Here is a 20,897-nt window from a genome sequence, read left to right on the forward strand (position 1 = left end):
GGAAATCAATATTATATTCAACTGAACACTAAATGAGCGAACGGATATCATGAATATGAATGGTGCCCAAAGGGACAGGTGTTAAAAACAGTCTGCGAAACAGAAGTTAATAACTTTCTGCCTATGCTTCTCAAACCAATAACGCCATATCTAGCGAACGTATCGACGCTCCAGACCCATTCATATTATAACTCCGTGAATATTATGCTTCTGTCGGTATAGTCATCGTCGTCAAAGCCCACGACTGAATCGATGTGCGATGAATATGGTGCGACGTAGGCACCATCCGCCTCACCGCACTGTCCGACTTATGCATGGGTCTAGGAGGCAGAACATAACTAGGAAACGATCAACTTGTAATTGAATGGGAGTCAATTTGGCCCCGCAGGCAGCTCCACCATTCGTCAGTCAGTTGCAGATTAACCCTAAGCCATTGGTTTCCAAACCGTGATTTTTATTATATTTTTGTTATCCAGTTGTATTTAATTTTCGAAGGATGTTCATTTTTTCTAGTTAGAAATTTTCTATCAAACTAAACCACGTCTATTTCTGATATTTCTGTGCAAAAGCTTCAGATTGGAGGGAATAGAAAAAAAATCGTATTGTTTTTCCGATAATTAAGAACATATTGAATTATTGTAAAAATGTAGGCAGGTATACTGACCATTGATTGATTTAAATAATACTACATTGTTGTCAACATCATAGTAGGATATTTTTTTATGTATGTATGAAAGTACGATTCTAGGGAACAATATTCTGAGCAACTATTCTCATGAATTCTCTTTTGGAGATGCAAATTATGTAATAATTGTATTAATTTCCACGGAAAATTCTTTCGAGTATCAACTTGTTTTTTCCAAATTTTTTGAAGAAGTTTTTCCGATTTCCAAGGTGGTTTGTTCCGAATTTCCACTGGAAAATCTTTCGAATTGCAACTTTATATATTTTTGAATTTCTTTCGAGTTTTAACTGGAAATTCTTCTGAATTTCCATTTGAATTTCGTCATCACCGATACAATTTCATTGTTGGTGGCCAACATTCCAGGGGACTTTCAAAACCGTTCGGGAACCCCCTAGCAACAAAGTTAGTCAATCCTGTTTCTGGGCGTTCGAATGTTTTGTTTAATATTGTCAACGACTATATGGAACTGAGCGGAAAGACGCGGAGACTGCCCAAGGCGGAAGAAAAGACCGATGACAATCAAATAATGGCATAACGGACTGTGAAAAACAGGTCGCTCGGAAATGGTAGCGAACCATTGGACCTATCATCGCGACCGGAATTCTATTCTGCTAGGGGAATGTGGCGTTAAATGCGAGTGGTATCATGCTGGTAAGATGACAAAACACTTTCAGCCCGAGGCTGACTTGTCTTTAATATTCTATCCATTTATAATATTGTTCTTATAAATTCGTATATTAATAAAAATATCCTAAAATAGTCGCACCATGTCTCATCACCCCCTATTTTGTAGGACGGAAGGAAGGAAGGAAGTAGTCTTCCCAGCCCATACGAAGTGGTGCTTCCAGTGCAATGGGGGGAAATGGGAACTTCAAATAGATTAAAAAACCAAATTAAATGGATGTGGGAAATTGCAGTTCGGGTCGATGCATATTGGGGCTAGGCCCAGTGCAATAGCAAACAGTCGCGTGCATGCGCAGCATTGTGGTACAGTCCAATAGATTTACTCACATTTATTGGAACTGGCGTGCCGGCTGAATTGGATGGTTCCAGAGTGGCCACAAACCGGGGGGGACTAGTTTGGAAGTTTGTTTTCCTATTTTTACGCTGTTCCATCGTACGATACGTTGGCACAATGAGAACGAGAGGCTTAAGCTTTTGTTTGCGTTTCATTTTGCAAATGTGGACCGATACAATCAGAATTTTTGCATTCAAATCAGCTGTAGGTTCGTGAGGCTGGGCGAGTGTGCACTTGGTTAAACTTATTTGCGACGGATTATGGGCAAAAGCATTTCCGGGTGGAGAAAAATTAGTCGTGCCTCTATGAACGCTGACGGGGCCCCGTGTTTTATTCTTCAATATTTTGGGTCTCGATTTATTTTATTTGGCCCGGAAATTCTATTCGAAGCATCCCCGGGCAGAAGCTATGAACAGAATAACAAAACATGATATGGACTTGATTGATATAAGAGATAAAATAACAGGCAACAATAACAAAAATTTGCACCGAAATATCATTTAAATATCAAGATATGCTATGGATAAGAACAAACTAATGGCACATGATATTGATCACTTCTTACAAATAGCATAACTTGATCTTCTTATGATGTTTTAGTGCAAAATATTGATATTATCGCCTGATCTCTTATATCAATCATGTCCATATCTCATTTTGCTATCTTATCAACATTTGATATTATTGAGCTATTTTCGTCTACTCGGATCTAGTAGCATAGTTTGGAAAGTTTTATGTAGAAAACCACCTATCACATTACAAACAACAAGACTATGCTGCCGTAATCTGAGAAAGTGACGTAAGCGCCAAATTACATCATGCATGTTTTCCATTTTTCTGTTAAAGAGCCCGATGAGTACTACTCGTTAACACCATTTTTTTTAAAAATGGCGTTTACATCACTTTTTCAGAGTACGGCAGTATGGTAATCGTTGTTGAGATCTCAGTAGATCACACTGGTAAAGACATAAAGAAATTCTGGGATGCTCATGTGGCGCACTTGTAGTTCACGATCACAGAAAACGACTCGTGACTACCGTGAGTTAAATGATTGGGTGGCTGTGTATGAAAAATTTTTGAAAGGAAATTTTCATAATAATACAGACCTAATTCGATTTTGTCAACACGTTCTGAACATGTATGTTGCCAAAATCGAATGATTTTTGTTTGCATCATACTTCACATTTCTTCACTTAATATGACAATTGACAAACTGTAACACTTTTTTTTACGCAATATTGGAAATCTAAGTTTTTTTCCGTGTAAAGTTTATTACGATTTTGTTTACGTCGGTTTCGGAGTCTAACCAGTTTTAACGCGGATTTTGGAATCTAAGCGTTTTTCTTGGAAATTTTTTTACGCGATTTTTTGTGAACAGCGTCGGTTTATAGGGATCTATAGGGATCTAATTAGTCGATTTTACGACGGTTTAGGGGTCTAACCAGTTTTTTTTACGCGGATTATGAGACTTACGCGGTTTATAAGTAGTTTCGGAAATGAAAAAAAAAAAAAAAAAATTTCTGCTTAGCTTAGACTGCTGTACATATCAATGGTTGCTACTGCGTGATTGATCAGAACTGGTGCAAGTGATTAGTGGTTAGGGTTTATCATCTATTCTCGAAGTGCAAGTTTCAGCAGCTCGCAAATGTTGGTCAATAACAGCGCCAGTCAAGTCCTTACAGTCAGTTGAGAGAGAAAAGGAATGTTAGTGAGTGGTTATTGTTTCTACTGGAGACCGAGAATGCCTCTGCATCTCCACAATTAATACGGGAAGGAAGTTGTGTTAATTGGGTGGGGTAATCAGAAGCATAGATCGGGATTCATAGTGGAAAGTGATGTAATCTATGCAACTTCTACTCTATTAACTAGTACAGATATTTTAAAATATTAAAAAATGGCATTTTCTTATCTGGTCTTTTAGATTAAGTTGATGATTATAGTTATTATAAGTCAACTGATATTTGAATATTACTTATTTCAGGGAGATTCGCTGCCATACAAAAACTTGTAACGATATTCAATTATTTTTAGTTGAATGCCGTTTGGCCGAATAGCTAAAATTTGTTTCCTTATTAAGTGAAGTTAGAAGTGAGATGCGAGAACTGAGAAGTGGAAAATGAGATGTTTATTGAGCTTAGGTAGTTCGATCTCACCGATAAAAGCCAATGAAAATTAATCAATAAGTTTCTCGCGGTAATGAAACCTCATAAGCAACGAAATGAGATGTTCGAAATGAGTATAGACTAGAGAGAAGTGATTACTAAGAAACGTGAGTGAGTATTAAGTAGTGAGATATGTGCAGCAACATGTGAGAAGTGGAAAGTGAGAAATGAGAAGTGAGTGGTGAGAAGTGAGTGTGAAAAGTGTGTGATGAGAAGTGATAGTTGTGAAGTGGGTGGGTGAGTAGGTGTGAGTAGCGAGAAAAACAAAAGCAAGGGGTGAGAAGTGAGAGATGATAATTGGGAAGTGAAAAACGAGATGTTGAGTAGTGAGAAGTGGGCGGAGAGATATTAGTCAAAAGGAAGAAGGAAGAAGAAAAAGGAAAGAAAGCGAAAGAATCTTATCCCTCCTAACTTTCTACTTCTTACTACTCATTTCTCACAACTCACTTCTCACTCCTCATTACTTACTTGTCACTCTTCATTTCTCACTTCTCACTTCTTACTTCTTACTTCTCTTTTCGCATATTTCGATACTCACCTTCCTCTTCCCACTACTCACTTCTTAATTCTCATTAGTCAGTTCCCACTTATAAATTCTCCTATTTCACTTCTGACTTCTCATTTCTCACTTATCTCATTTAACTTTTAACTTCAAACTTTTCACTTATTACTTTTTACTTCTCACTACTACTTCGCACTTTGAATTTCTCACTTCTTATTCCTCATTTCTCACTGCTCATCTCGAATGGCTCACTTCTCTCTTTTTACTTCTCATTTCTTACTTATCACTTCTCACTTTTAATTTTTCACTTCTCACTATTAATTTATCTCTTCCCAATTCACACATCTCACTTCTCACTTCTCATTTTTTGCTGTTCGCTTCTCACCTCTTACATCTGATATCTCACTCATAACTTCTAATTTTCACTTATCACTTCCAATTTCCAACTTTTTACTTTTCATTTCTTAGTTTTCAATTCTTACTACTCACTTCGCTCTTGAGCGATTCCAAGCAACAGCATCAAAATTTAAGAAAATTTTTAATTCATGATTTTCTATTGAGTTGAAACTTTGCACAGTTTTTCAATTTCATCTAAATCGTCATTTTTCGATATCAAATCTTCATATTGAGTCACGACTAACTTTTCAAAAGGGTGTATGTGAAAATGGTTCAAAAATATTTAAAAAGCTGCACAGCAAAAACGGAATGTTCGATTGTTATGATTTTTTCAGCAAAGTTAGACAACTAAATGGTGATTCTTAAGAAAATGTGCACAGTAAAAAAAAAATTTTTTTTGCCTTTAAAAATATCATTTTGTCACAAAAACTCAAATATCTCAAAACCCTATCTTTTTCGAACGTAATTTTTTAGGAAAACGGTCCATTATATTAGCTATCTACCATAAAAATTTGGTGATGGTAAACTAATAAACAAAAAGTTATGACATTTCAAACATTTCACAATTTCCACAAATAGTAAACAAAAAAAATTTCCGTGTATTTTTTTTTTCAAGAATCGCAGTTTGATGCTGATTTTATTGTTAAGGGCCTTGCGTGAGTTAAACAAGTTGTTTGTATGATATTCCATATTTATGTATTCATCGATATTATGTATATTATATGTATAAATATTATATATATAAATAAATAAAAATGAATTAATATTATCCTAAGTATTAAATTAAATGTGGCAGTTACACAATGTTGTTATAGAAACTCTAAGAGTTTTGGGTTTGAATTTTGGTATGGGTTATGATATCATGAAAACAGTTTATTAATACTTATTTTTTATTTATTTTTATTCAAATTTTTTAAAATATCGAACACTTTTGAATTATTATCAGCACAGTTTGAGTATAGTTTTGCTTTAATTTTATTTTCCGACAATGGAATGAAACAGTGAAATTTTTGGGTTCCTTGGATCGTTTTCGCGTTATTAAATTGCTCGCTGAGCTCTGAAGCCTTTATTTCGTACTCTTCAGTAGTAGTAAAACAAAATGATAATTTGGTTAAATCTTTTTCTTTTCTACGATTTGCCCAATCAAAAGTTCTTTCGCAGTTTTAATTGGATGCTCACGTTCTTTGGCTAAACTAGCTCTTGTGGCCATGCGCTTTATTGTTCCTCCAATAGCATCACAAGGACCTTTGCCATGTGATGTAGCAAAAAATGCCATTCTGCATCAATTCCGTACATTGATTTAAATTGACATAGGCTCGAAAAATTCTTACGATTTTTGTACTGCGACGCTGCTCCATCAGACATGAAATATATCTTTTTGACTTCTTTATGCTTATCAACGCGTAAAAAGTTAATCATTTTTCAATGAACAAGTTTACGGATACTGAATCGTGTCTTAAATCTTCGGAAATTATAATAAAACTTAAGTGTTCAATTTGCGTACTTCCATTAAAATAAATAACGAATGGATGAATTGTAGCTTGTTGTACGTTCCAGTGATGGGACTGCACTTCATCTTGCAATACAAAGCTGTAATTTTCAGAAAAATCACAAATGACTAAAAATTCACCATTTTGTAATGTATTTTTCGTATTTTTAAAAAGCTGGATTGTTCTGTTTTAATGAAATCGTGAGGGATTAAACTTTCTAATTTCAAGCAAAAATATGACACAAACTCATCTACAGGTTTTACAATAGTTTCTATGTCACACCTATCCGTGGTCACCCATTGCTCAAATGATAACTGATCAATATATTTTTCTTCAAACTCAGCGAATAAAGTATTTTCCAATGATGAAGAATCTGGACAATCCGAACAAGATCGTAGATAGCAATTTGATGTTGTATTTTCACACAAAAGACTACCAGTTAACATTTTAATATCCTTTGTTAAATTGATTCTTTTCAAACTATGTAAAATAAGATTAATATTCTCATGGGTTGTGCACACACACACATTATGTGTTCCTGAATTGGAAAGAAGCTTACATTGCCTTGGCCGAAGGCTTGCAAATGAGGAAAACCTATTTTAATATTATCGTGAATTTCCTTGAAGCGTGTGTACGCTTCTTTCAAAGTCGTCATCATTAATCGTTTTTGGATTGCTTGACGCTTTCCATCTTTTTACTGATACATAATCTTTTGACCAGGCATAGCTCGACTTACTTCATCATCTTCAAAATATTGAACTACTATTTCTTTTGTCTCATCTGTTAATGCAGTACTAGACCTAGTATTTTTGGTTGAAAGACAGTTATTCTTCAATTGTTTTGCCTCTTTTATTGTATTTCTATTGGTTTTGAACTCATCAATGGCATCCTGAATAGACCACGAACTTGGCAGCATCGACAAAATCAATAATTTTTCTTTCCTTGTCGTGGCTGCATTCGAGAACCTTTCCTTCATATTTATAATTACCTCATCGTAGTCTGTATTTTCCACATCATCAGGTCCTAATTTGAAGAGGTTTCTTCGTACAGCTTCGTTTATTTCACGGTATTTTTTCTCCGGGTAATAAACGTAGTCCATCTTACTCCATTTAATCGGAGTCACTTTTATCCCAGCTATGCCCTCGTTAAAGCGTTCGATGTTGACCTTTTGGATACACTCATCTTCCGATTGATTTGTTGAAACAGATTTCGCTGATGGTACGGTGGCAAGGCTCTCAGCACTTAATACTTCTGGTAATTTCTCAGTTGTTGTCGATACATCTGGCAATTCCTCAGTTGCTGTCGTTTTCGAACTTCCTGCGCTCTGCTCAACCGATGATATACAGATTGCTCTTTTGTCAACGTTTAGACGGCAGGACGTGCAAATGCGTAAATTAGTATTCAATGTGGACATTGGAGCATAACCAGTCGCTTTCAGTTTATCTATGGTGCTTTCGGTGAGATTTCGTAACTCTTTTGAACACTTATTTCCATCAAACGGCCTACAACAGTTGAGAAAGCGGCTACTCATGTTGTTCGTAATATTTCAATAAACAAAATCACTTTTAAGTTTTTACTGACTAGTTTGGTGTCATTTGCTTGACTGAAGAAAAAATTACTATAAGATCTTTAACAACCTTAGTAGTAGTATTTTTTGCTTTTTCGTGAGCATTGTCATGGTATGTACCTATCATGCATTTGTTGTTGTTGAAGATACCCGTTTCCTCCCGATCATAAAGTCTATTCTCTAAGAGGTATATTTTTTGCAGGTAAACTATAGACGTACACGTGTATATAAATCTTTGATTTTGCAGCTTTTGTCTTAAAAATAACATTTCTGATATGTTTCTATCAACGTTATTATCAACAGGTTTCAACACTATTAAAAGAATTTTTCGCCAGTCACGTGCAATGAAAATTATGACACTATCAATACTTTTGATCAAAACACTGGATCGTGTCTAAGTTTCTTATAGATGCTATGAATAATTAAATCAAAATATCATGAAAACAACTTGTTTAAATCACGTCCCTTAACAATAAAATCTGCATCAAACTGCAATTCTCGAAATAACTTACACAGAAAAAATTTTTTTACTAAATGTGAAAATTGTGAAATGTTTGAAATGTCATAACTTTTTGTTTATTAGTTTACCATCACCAAATTTTTATGGTAGATAGCTAATATAATGGACCGTTTTCCTAAAAAATTACGTTCGAAAAAGATAGGGTTTTGAGATATTTGAGTTTTTGTGACAAAATGATATTTTTAAAGGCAAAAAAATTTTTTTACTGTGCACATTTTCTTAAGAATCACCATTTAGTTGTCTAACTTTGCTGAAAAAATCATAACAATCGAACATTCCGTTTTTGCTGTGCAGCTTTTTAAATATTTTTGAACCATTTTCACATACACCCTTTTGAAAAGTTAGTCGTGACTCAATATGAAGATTTGATATCGAAAAATGACGATTTAGATGAAATTGAAAAACTGTGCAGAGTTTCAAATATTTTCGAAATGGTCGCTCAGGATCGACTGACATGCCCCCGTGGAATGCCTCTCTTCGAATTTCTCACTTCGAATTTCTCACTTTTCACTTCTCATTTTTCTTATGTAACTGTTTCTGACAACATCGAATTAGGTAGGTAAAATAACTTCGACTTAGAGAAAATCGAGTAAGGGATCGTATACTTATTACGTAAGCAATTTTTCTGGGTTTTTGACCCACCTCTCCCCATTTTAGATTTCTTTTCATACGCATGATTTTTTATTTATATGGTGCGTAAGAAAACGACAGACCTCGAGTAAAGGAAAATATCGAGTTACAGAACATCGAGTTAGGGAAAGTTCACTGTATAAGCGCGTTTTTTTTTACTCTGAAAAGATTAAAATCTGTCAAGCTCATAAACAACACGTTTTGCCTGCTCAATGCCTAATTTGCTTCTTTAAAAAATTGGAAAAAAATAATTTAATAAAACTCTTGATGATTTGGAAATGCTAAAATCATCTTCCAAACTTAGACGCACATCCCGGGCAGAAGCCATGAACAAAATAACAAAACATGATATGGACTTGATTGATATAAGAGATAAAAGAACAGGCAACAATATCAAACATTTGCACCGAAATATGATTTAAATGTCAAGATATGCTATGGATAAGACATTTGATATTATTAACCAATTTCGTCTACTCGGGATGTTCATAATAGAATTAGAGGCAAAAGTTCCGTTAGAGTAAAATCAGCAGTGATTCAAATCGTTCGGGGCTGTCAGTTTGAATATGAATCTAAAACATTAATTTTCCCAGCAGCTGTTCTAGATTCAGCTTTTATACCAGTCAACTGTCAAAAAAAATAAAACTGGTATAACGCTCCGTTCTATTTTTTGCAGATTTGAACCACGATTGAATCACGAGATTCAAATATTTTTCAATTGTTTTGGTGTATGGATGCGTCATTTTATCTACGGATCAATCCACTTTGCCATTCCGGCGCCTTTCTTGGCAGTAACATAATGATTTCAATTAGTTGAAAATTTGAAAAACATGAATAGAACACTGCTGATGAAACCAGCGAGTTTGTTCTATTTTGCTCCAGATTCAAACTAGAATAGTGGTCGAAAATTTAGAATGAAACTGAATCACTCCTGATTTCACCCTTAGGATACGGCAGTCAGGAAAGCGAGTGGAGGGCAATATTTGTGATGGTATAAATCTCACGACTGTCTCTCAATTTCTAATATGACATCAGCATCTAGTCAAATAGGATTTTTTTTATTGCGCACTTCTGTTTTTTTTTTCTATGCGTTCGTCTCGTCACAACTTACTTAGCTGTCTTCGAGCGAACAAAGCAGAGTAAAGACACTGCTGCACCACTGCTGTTCACTTTTGATGCAAATTTAAAGTCTTTTATTGTAAAAAATAATTGTCAACATTTGTATGGCAACTTGTATTAAGCAAAACCTATTTCATGCTGAGTAGTTGAGCAAATCGATGAATTTTCTAATGCGTCAATTCACCAATTCGTGATGTCGTTAATTCGTTTAATCGATAATTTGTGAATTCCTCAATTCCTTAATCCCTTAATTTCTCAATTCTTCAAATCACAAATTCCTTAATTTCTTTAGTTCGTAATTTCTCAATTCTTCAATCCATTATCCCTAATTCCCATATTCCTTAATTTCTCAATTCCTTAATTCTTTGAATCCGTAATCCCTAGTTGCTTCATTCCTGAATTCTCTAACTCCTTAAATTCTCAATTTCATAATTCTTTCCTTCCTTAATTCCACATTCCTCAATTCCCTGATTACTTAATTCCTTAATTGTTAAATTCCTTTATTTCCTAATTCCTTTATTCCATTATTATTTGATTCCTGAATTCTTTAATTCCTGATTTGATTAACACGCCGAATAGCGTAATCAGAAAATCATGGTAACTAAATTAAAAAAAAGTTGGTTCTCAATGGCTCTAAGGACTTGTATGGACATGACTGGTTGATCTCAGATATCTATCGAGTGCAGTTGATCTGGTAGACCAATTGATCCAAACTCCAGAGCAGATTGAAGAACCTAGACCATCTGATGTGCGTATATCTACAAGCTTATTTTTTTTTCAACTTTTACCGAGATTCGCACAGCCGAGCCCCAGTAAACATATTTTTCGCCGAGATATCTGTCAAAGTTGTTGAAAATCAGCAAATAATTTGCCGAAACCCAGCTAACAACCCTGATTTCTGACGGGATATCAGTTTTTATTTTCCTGGGCACACGGCTGTGCAGATTTTGCCGAGCTGCAGAAATAAAAACTGAGTGTGTAAGTTGCAAAGCATACGCGTGGACTCTGCGAACTTGTATGGACCTATTTGTTTGGAGATAGCTGTTGAGCGCAGTTGACCTGGTAGACGCATTGATCCAAGCTCCAGAACAGTTTGGAGAACCTAGAACATCTGGTTTGGGTATATCTGAGTTGCAAATCATATGCGTTGGCTCTACGGACTTGTATGGACATGACTGGTCAATTTCAGATAGCTATCGAGCGCAGTTGACCTGGTAAAGCCTGTCCACGTTCAATTTCGGACACGTGGGTAATGTCCATTTGATTTGTCGTCATTTTATCAATTCGGGCGTGTTTAAAATATGCTGAAAGCAGCACATAAATCAGAAAGAATCAGCTGTCATGTAAATTGATCTTCTCAGTGGTTTGTGAAAATTTTGAAAAATGGCTTTATAAGATGGGTGTCCGAAATTTAACGTGGACAGGCTTTAGACCAATTGATCCAAACTCCAAGACAGTTTGGAGAGCCTTGAACATCTGGTTTGGGCAAAACTGAGTCACTTGCCATAAGACGAGTTTGTATAATCCCATTGAATTCCACCACTTAATTGTATCTTGACAGATACGTATTTCGATCTCAACAGTAAGGCCGTCTTCAGTGTCTCGTACTTGACTCGACTTTCGAGTCGAGTCAAATACGAGGCACTGAAGACGGCCTTACTGTTGAGGTCGAAATACGTATCTGTCAAGATGCAATTAAGTGGTGGAATTCAATAGGATTGTACAAACTCGTCTCATGACAAGTGAAGGCATTCCACTGAAAAGCTCAAAATAATTTTCTTAACAAAACTGAGTGAAATATCGTACATATGGTCTTTATGAACTGGCATGGACATGACGGGTTTCCATTGGCATGGGTTTCCGTAGATTCTTTGGCAAAATTTGCATATCATCTTTCGTCAGGCTTAGAGGTCATTTTGGAGTCGCTAGGGATTTCCAGAATAAGCATATTGTTTACACACAGTATAGTCAATGATAGAATAGTGTTATAAAAATATGTCATGTAAAGTATTTACTTTACTTTACTAGATTCTGAATAAAACATCCTTACTTACGCCCCAATGGGGAAAAAATGAGCATCCCTAGAAACACAACTCATTAGTACGGTAAAACTAGGTAAGGTTCATTTTTCATTTATTTAGTTAACATCCTCCATCCTCGGATACGCCCCTGGCTCGCCAAGTCGTTTTGCATCTGGACTGCCCATCTCGCTCGCTGCGCTGCACGCCGTCTCGTACCTGCCGGATCGGAAGCGAACACCATGTTTGCAGGGTTGCTGTCCGGCATTCTTGCAACATGTCCTGCCCATCGTACCCTTCCGGCTTTAGCTACCTTCTGGATACTGGGTTCGCCGTAGAGTTGGGCGAGCTCATGGTTCATTCTTCGCCGCCACACACCGTCTTCTTGCACACCGCCAAAGATGGTGCTAAGCACCCGTCAACTAGGTAAGATAAGACATCCGTAAAAGAACTGTGGAAATCGGTCAAAAGACGTCTGAGAACCAGCTGTTTGAAAATTTTGTTTCCCATGATTTTCTGATCACGGTAGCCCGCGTTAGTAATTTTTTCACGGCATTCGTAGTGTTCTCCATAATTGTTTAATTCCTAAATACCGTAATTCCTCAATTCCTTAACTCCTTAATTCCTTAATTTCTTAAGGCCTTAATACCTTTATTCCTTATTTCCTCAATTCCTTAAATCCTTAGTTCCTTAATTCCACAATTTATTAATTGCCTAATTCCTTAATTTCAAAATACTTAATTCCTCAATTCCTTAATTCCTTAATTCCTTTATTCCTTAATTCTTTAATTCTATAATTCATTATTTCCATAATTCCTCAAATCCATCCCTAAATCCTTAATTCCTTTATTCCTTAATTCGTCAATTTCCTAATTGCTTAATTGTTTAATTCCTTTATTTCTCAATTTCTCAAACCTGAATATCTCAATTCCTAAATACCTTTGTACATTAATTCTTTAATTCATTAATTATCTAAGTCTTTAATTTCTTAGCTTCTTATTTCTTAAATTCCTGATTTCGTGACAGGATGCTTTGTCATAATTATTGTTCATGTCGGGGGTTGCTAGCCTGGGATGTAACGTTGGCTCATTGCAAATTAATCAATGATTCAGCAACAATACATCGTTTTGAAGAGAGATATTTATAATTGTTTCTTTAAAAATGTGTATCAAGCTTATTTTATTTATATCACGCTAGATTCATGCACTTCTTCTACTGATAAACGCTTTAATCCTGCCTAAAAAATCGCTTTGTCTCGGTGTTTTTAGCAGCCACTTAAGGAATATCCTCACGGAATCCAAGACTAAATGTACTCGCGTTTCAAGGGGCAATACTCAATATGGAAGCAACGCACAACTGTCATTGTAATAAATATGATTTATTCTGTTAAACTAGCAACACTTCTTGACCATTATTAGCTTAGATACAGTACTGTATACCAGTGGTAACTGAACCGTTAAGTAGTGAGGATCAAATAAACCTGTCTACAATTATTTCAAATTAAACTACTTTTATTCGAATATCTGATACTTATTACATGGTGTCAGAAGTAGTAGGAATGTCGTAAAAAAAACGGAGGAATCGAGAAAGTGTCGAAAAAACGCGAAAACAAACCACAATAAAAGCCCGATTTGTTTTGTCGCCGTCGGAAGTGGCCACAAAGAAACCGAAAGAAAAAACCACATCACACCACCACATTCTTAATCGGTCGGTCGTCCGTCATCGTAGTGTACGATTGTGAAACGGAACGTCGTGAGTGTAAGCTAGAAACGTGTGCACTCACACAGTGACAACGAAACGTCTAGAGACAGAGAGGTGATTCAATGTGAATTGTGATCATGGCTACTAGTGCAGATCGTTTGCCGCAGCCCTTAGATTGCACCAATCTGGCGAAAGAGTGGCCTCGGTGGAAGCAGAAATTCAACATTTACATGATCGCGAACAACAAAACCGGTGAGACGGAGAGGAGTAAAATCGCTTCATTCCTATGGTTGGTTGGTGAACATGGTGTGGAAATCTACAATTCTCTATTTCCTAATAACGGTGATGTGGAAACTATGTTTGGAGGAGTCGTTGCTGCTGCCGATGAAGATGACGACAACGACGATCCAGCACAAGAGCGTACACTTGCAGATGTGATTAACGCTTTTGACTCATATTGTCTTCCCCGAAAAAATCTGGCTGTTGAAGCGTTCAAATTCAATTTGATCGTTCAGAAGGAAAAGCAGCCATTTGCGGAATTCGAAACGTCACTACGTACTCAATTGGCGTACTGTGAATTCGAATGCGAATCGTGTCGTGCGTCGTATGCGGAACGAATGTTACGTGATCGGATTATCCTTGGCATCCAGGATAAAAAACTACAGCTCAAGCTATTGGACGGAAAGAATGAACCACTGGTAAACATCGTGGAAATGTGCAAAGTTTATGAAGCCGCTGCGGAGAACAAGCAATTACTGGAGCGTAAGGAAGTGAAAAATATCATCGATAAAACCGTAAAGGAGAGCAGTGAAATCGCAGTTTTGAAGTCACCAATGTGCTACAATTGTGGACAACCATTCAACGGGCGCCACCGTCGCTTCTGTCCGGCAATTGATGTTGTCTGCGATGGATGTGGCCGTCGCGGTCACTTCAAGAAGTTCTGCAAGGCATACAAGTACAAAAGCAGCAATCAGATCGGAGACATCAAGGGTCACAACCATACAGGGGGCACGTCGGTTGGAGCTTCAAAACGAGCAGTAGTCACCAATAAAACCCATGTGCTGAATTGGGCAGATGCAGGTAATATTTGCGAAAAGGGTTTAAGTAATGAGCATAATGAAAGTAGGCATTTGAGTACATTCGATTCTTATTATAGAATAAATACGAATACCGTGTCAAGTGGGGGTGCGACCGAAAAATGGACCAAACGATACCTGATCCAGGACATGCCTGTGGATTTTAAACTTGATACCGGCGCAGACGTCAATTGCATTCCGTTAAATATTATTACTAAAATGAATATTCCGTTTTCGAATAAACGATCTTTCAACGTAGTTGATTATAGTTCCAACAAAGTCGAAATACATGGCCAGGTCAATCTAAAATGTCTGGATGAGCGTAAGGGTACAATTCATTCTGCCGAATTTCTCGTTGTGGATAGTTCGTGTGAACCGTTACTGGGTCTTGAGTCATGTGTGGATTTCGATCTTATTGATCGTTTACATCGTTTGAAATCATCTACTTCTTTCCCCCTGGAAGAGAACAGTTCATCGCAGCTGACATGGATGTTTTTGAAGGGTTAGGGAAATCACCGGGTGCTTGTACCATAGTATTTAAAGAAGATGCTGTACCTTCCCTGCATTATAAGAAAATGAATTCCAATGAGTTTGCACGATCGTCTTAAAACGGAACTACAATCCATGGAGGCAGAAGGCATAATTAGTCCGGTAGATTACCCCACAGATTGGATCAACAATATGCAGATTGTAGAAAAGTCTGATGGTTCATTGCGCATTTGTCTGGACCCAAAACCACTGAATGCGTGTATCAAAAGGGAGCACTTTCTAATTCCAAAGTCAGAGGATCTTCTAAGTCGTATGTCAGGGAAAAGGGTTTTCACTGTTTTAGATCTTCGTCATGGTTTCTGGCAAATGGAACTAGATCGTAAGAGTTCGGATCTAACTACATTCATGACGCCGTTCGGCAGGTTCCGGTGGAACCGTCTACCTTTTGGGATAAGTAGCGCACCGGAACTATTTCAAAAACGCATGGTTCAGCTATTTGGAGATATCCCAGGGGTTGAGGTGTATTTCGACGATGTCGCGATAGCAGGAGACAGTTTAGAAGAGCATGATCAAATATTAGCAATCGTACTCGAACGGGCACGGAAAAACAACATAAGTTTAACTCAGCTAAAACGCAATATAGAAGTGGGAGCGTCAAGTTCATGGGTCATGCTATTTCTGACAGCGAAATTCGACCAGATCAATCGTACATAAGTGCAATTACCGACATGCCTAAACCAAGGTCAAAATCCGATGTTCTTCGACTGCTTGGACTACTAAAGTATATAGGAAAATTTATTCCTAACTTATCAAAGCGCACTGCAGCACTAAGAGAACTCTCACGGAATGATGTCATGTGGTCGTGGACCGAAGTACATGATCATGAACTTGAAGATCTGTTAAGCTCAATAACTACAACACCAGTTCTAGCAATATTTGATCCAAAAAAGCCTGTTGTTGTTCAAACCGATAGCTCGAAGGATGGTCTGGGAAGCGTACTGATACAGGATGGAATGGCCGTGGCTTATGCATCACGCACATTATCCAAGAGTGAGCAAAAGTGGGCTCAAATAGAAAAGGAGCTTCTTGCTATTGTGTTTGCTTGTGAACGGTTTCATTACTTCCTGTACGGTCGTGTTTTTATGGTGCAGTCAGACCACAAGCCCCTCGAATCATTGGTAAAGCGTGACATCGACGATGTGACACCTCGTCTTCAAAGAATGTTTTTACATTTGTTGAAGTACCCCGGAATGTGCATAAAGTACACTCCTGGAAAGGATATGTTGATTGCTGACTGTCTTTCCCGTGCTCCGATACCAGGTAATGATTGCTTAAGTAAGGAACTCTCTGGTATGATCCATTCTATACATCGTAAAGCATGCTTGTCACCTGATAACTATAAGTTATATGTCGAAGCATTGAACAGTGATGAACGTTATCGTCGCATCGTTAACTATACGGAGTATTGCTGGCCATCCTACCATCAATTAGATGATCTTTCTCAGCTATTCTATAAGCATCGTCATCTACTACATTATGAGAACGGTTTGCTGTTTAAAGAGCATCGTCTGATTGTCCCAACAACGTTACAAGCAACCATAACGAAGTGGTTACATGCACCTCAGTTCTTTTGGCCGGGAATGACGACTGATATCACTGAACTTGTAAAAGGATGTAGTGTTTGTGAAAAGTTCACGCGTAATGTACAAAAGAACCTCTCTACCAAGATTCCCCTCAAGTTATCCCTTTGAGCGTGTTGGAATTGATCTGTATGAGTACGCTGGTCAAGACCATGTTGTGATCGTCGATGCTTATTCAGGGTATATAATTTCTAGACGGTTGAATGAAAAGTCTGCTCGCCATGTAGTCGATGTTCTTGATCGTGTTTTTTGTGATTATGGCTATCCCACACAAATCAGATCTGACAATGTTCCTTTCAACTCATCTGCGTTCGACACATATGCTAACAAGTGCAATATTGAGTTTGTATTTTCCAGTCCTCGTTACCCGCAAAGCAATGGGCTGGCAGAAAAAGGAGTAGCCATTGCAAAGAACATTTTAAAAAGATGTTACGAAACAGGTGACATTGAATCTTTTCGGTATCGTTTGCTTGAGTACAATACTACCCCTGTAGCAAGTATGGGTGTGTCTCCAACTCAACTGTTTTTTGGACGCCAGCTTAAATCACGGCTTCCTTCTTCTGGTGCTTTGCTGTTGTGCAATAACTTGGATGAAGACCACGTTACAGACAAGATTGAACGGAAGCGCCGATATCAAAAGCATTATTATGACCGTTCATCGAAGCCCTTGCCTGTCCTGGATATAGGTGATAAAGTAATTTTCAAGAAATGTGGGAAAGAGTGGCATTACGGTCAAATAGTACGAATGGTTAATAGTCGATCATACATCGTCAGGGGTAGTTTCGGGAACCATTTCCGACGAAACAGGAGATTCATTGCTAAAACAAGAAATGAGAACCTACCCAGTAGCGAGTTACTTTATGAAAATCATATTGATAATAACCTAAACCGCTGCGATCGACCCACGAGAGTAGTTGTACCGAATGCACCGCCCGCGCTAAATGATAGGAATCGTTACTCGGAACGACCTCCTAGCAATGATCAGGATTTGACTTTACAATTAAATACAGGAGATACTTCACTATGCCCTGAAACAGATTCTGATAGTTTTTACTCAATAGGCGATTCTGATGTATCAGTTAATGATGAGTTGAGTAATGCCACATCTGACCTAAATAAGTCCCCTAACGATGTACACTATAAGACGCGAAGTGGACGAGTTGTACGCCCACCACAAAGGCTAGATATTTGAAAAAGTAAGGTACCATTTCTAGAAAAGAGAAAGCGTGTAATAGATATGATTTATTCTGTTAAACTAGCAACACTTCTTGACCATTATTAGCTTAGATACAGTACTGTATACCAGTGGTAACTGAACCGTTAAGTAGTGAGGATCAAATAAACCTGTCTACAATTATTTCAAATTAAACTACTTTTATTCGAATATCTGATACTTATTACAGTCAAGAGCTGAGCAGAATGGATACGTTTGCGTGCGTTTTGACAGTTTTGCCATGGGAAAACTGTCAAAACGCACGCAAACGTATCCATTCTGCTCCGCACTTCATTCTTATTATTTCAGCTTTGCTGCGTCGCAGCATGCGTACACGGAAGAAAAAAAGTACTCAAAATTGCGTATTTTTAAACTTACTTTTGAGTTATTTTTTCTCTTCTCTTTCATCCACTCTTTCTTTTGTTGTCAAAAACAAAAGATCCAAACAATCCAACGACGCCAGTTCAATACGGGAAGCCAATTTTGAGTTTTATTACCTGAGGTCGAAATTGAGTGAATTAAACTTACATTTGGGTAAATAAATTTTCCGTTGGGTACTTTTTTAACATGGGAGTAAAGGCAAACTACTTCGACCCTACACTGCCAAAAAAATCCATATTCAATTTATGTGTGAGCTCTATAGATATTTGCAATTAGACCATAACAATAAATTTTATGTGTGAGCCTCATAAATACATGTATAAGTCTCGAACATAAAATTGATTTTTGATTGCAATATACCTTATGAGATTAATCTATAAACTCTAAAAAAGAAAATGTATATATATTATCAGCCTTTCTTAATGAAACATATACTTATAAAAGAATCATATTTAAATCATGAGAATTAGTTTTTTTTTTCAATTTAGTTTGGATTTATTGCCATAAAAATTGTAAATTATTATATACTACATTACAAACTGTTTTCATAAATTTGGGGTTACAATTGAAATTCACAATAGCGTGCTCCTTATGAAGTACTATTGGAGTATTCAGAAAATCATTTGCAAAACGTCGAACATATAATACGTCAGTTTTCGAAGCTGTGTCGGTAGCATCAGTTGTGTTGATTTCGATGGTGATGAAAGTTGTCTTGCTTGTATCGAGTTCCTTAGAAAGAACAGCATCGCCCCAAAGTGTTGTCCGAGTTCTTCGGGTTGATAGCCAACGCCAACGCCAACGCCGGTCGTGCAGCTCTGCCAGAGTGTACCAAACTTGTTTGCTGGAGTTGGAGAAATCTCACCTTTATTGTGCGAAAGAAAAACTTGATCGTCGTTTCATGTTCTTTGTGAGCAAAAAATCGGAGTGTTTTTGTCTTGTGCCCTAATATCCTGAGCCAGAACAGATGCACCCATACTACGGTGCGTAAAAAGTTACTGGGTTGCTGGATCGTAGCGCTGCAGAGTCATGATCAGTGCACTATTTATGCTATTATTCATGAAAGTCTTTCCACTGTGCGTTTGCTCGCTGATTTGATTTAATCCCGCTGCCACCGGTTGAAAACTTCCGCTCGACGGTCTATACAGCAGATTTACGGTATACTGCTGCTTAGGTTTATTAGAGATTCGCTGCTTTGGCTTGCTTGGCAGAGATCTAGATGCCACCAACTTATTCATCAACTGGAGACTTTTGACAATATCCTTGACGAAGCAATTGGGATGGCGCACATATGACGATGTTTATATTGGAAGACTCGTGTCTGATGCCATGCCTGGCTATAGAGATTTGGTTTCGTGTTTGCAAATAGTTTGGTGCTGCAGAAGCATCCTCGTTGCCTAAAAAAAATAATGTGTTGTCATATGCGGTTGAAAACTGGTCAATCATGTAAAAAACTGCTTTAAATTTATCATGGTGAACAATATACTTACCGTCGTACCAGTCGTATGACTTTCCAGCTGATCAATAAATAATATTCCGACGCATCTTCTTATTACTGGTCTGCTGTTCAGTCGGTACCTGCTGCAACTACGGATAACCCGTCGCACTACTGTGGCGATGGTATCATTATACCAACGCATATTGATCATGCCGAATGGGCTTGTATAATGCGAATTCCAGGGCAATTTCCGTTTCCCAAATGATGAACCAGTAAGTTGTATCGCCGCCATCCACTCTCGCCCGCTCGGTACTTGACTTTTGGTGCAGTAGTCGGATACGTTCAAGTTGCATCTATAATGGATGTATAAGTAAGAAAATCACAAATTAAATGGCTTTTCAGTATACATAGCAGATTAAATTAATATTACTCACGTTGGTTAAATTTTCCGGATGCAAAATTTTGGAGCAGCGAATACCTCACTGTTGGACGAGTTTAGCCATTTTGATTTTCTTCCGCTCTGTCGTGCTCCCTCGCTCAACTCGTATGCGTATTAGTTATATGTTCATAAATTATTTATTTTATGTTTGAGACGTTATGGATTTTAACCATTAGTCTATACACATATTTTCGAAACGGATTATTCATGAAAACAATTATTGTTGCTTATTAAGGGTATGTGTGTGGTTTTGTGATCCATAAAGCCCAAATAAACTTTATGGTTGAGGCGTTTTGGCTATTTTATGTGTCGTTACAAATATAAAAAAATATTGGATTTTTTGCAGTGTACTTACTCAATTTTGGCTTCCCGTACGGACGTTCGAGGTTGGGTGAATTAAACTCACTATTGGGTAG

The 20,897-nt window shown here is 37.2% G+C and overlaps 2 protein-coding genes and 1 long non-coding RNA gene across 3 annotated transcripts; 2 read left to right on the plus strand and 1 right to left on the minus strand.

The window, feature by feature from the left end:
- Nucleotides 1-13,629: 13,629 nt before the first annotated feature.
- LOC134217509 (uncharacterized) lies at nucleotides 13,630-15,152 on the plus strand. The gene is made up of 2 exons (XM_062696279.1): nucleotides 13,630-14,888; nucleotides 14,965-15,152. The coding sequence occupies exons 1-2, from the start codon at nucleotides 13,946-13,948 to the stop codon at nucleotides 14,967-14,969; spliced, it is 948 nt and encodes a 315-aa protein (XP_062552263.1). The 5' UTR covers nucleotides 13,630-13,945; the 3' UTR covers nucleotides 14,970-15,152.
- Nucleotides 15,153-15,469: 317 nt separating this feature from the next.
- Nucleotides 15,470-16,087, plus strand: LOC134210232 (uncharacterized protein K02A2.6-like). The gene has a single exon (XM_062686276.1). It carries the CDS (start codon nucleotides 15,470-15,472, stop codon nucleotides 16,085-16,087), a length of 618 nt encoding a protein of 205 aa, XP_062542260.1.
- Nucleotides 16,088-19,079: 2,992 nt separating this feature from the next.
- Nucleotides 19,080-20,555, minus strand: LOC134217510 (uncharacterized). The gene is made up of 3 exons (XR_009981067.1): nucleotides 20,477-20,555; nucleotides 20,095-20,395; nucleotides 19,080-20,001 (listed from the first exon to the last, which is right to left on the minus strand). It is a non-coding gene; the product is annotated as an uncharacterized LOC134217510 (long non-coding RNA).
- Nucleotides 20,556-20,897: the final 342 nt, after the last annotated feature.

Source organism: Armigeres subalbatus, chromosome 2, assembly GCF_024139115.2.
Source record: "Armigeres subalbatus isolate Guangzhou_Male chromosome 2, GZ_Asu_2, whole genome shotgun sequence".
Classification (NCBI taxonomy): domain Eukaryota; kingdom Metazoa; phylum Arthropoda; class Insecta; order Diptera; family Culicidae; genus Armigeres; species Armigeres subalbatus.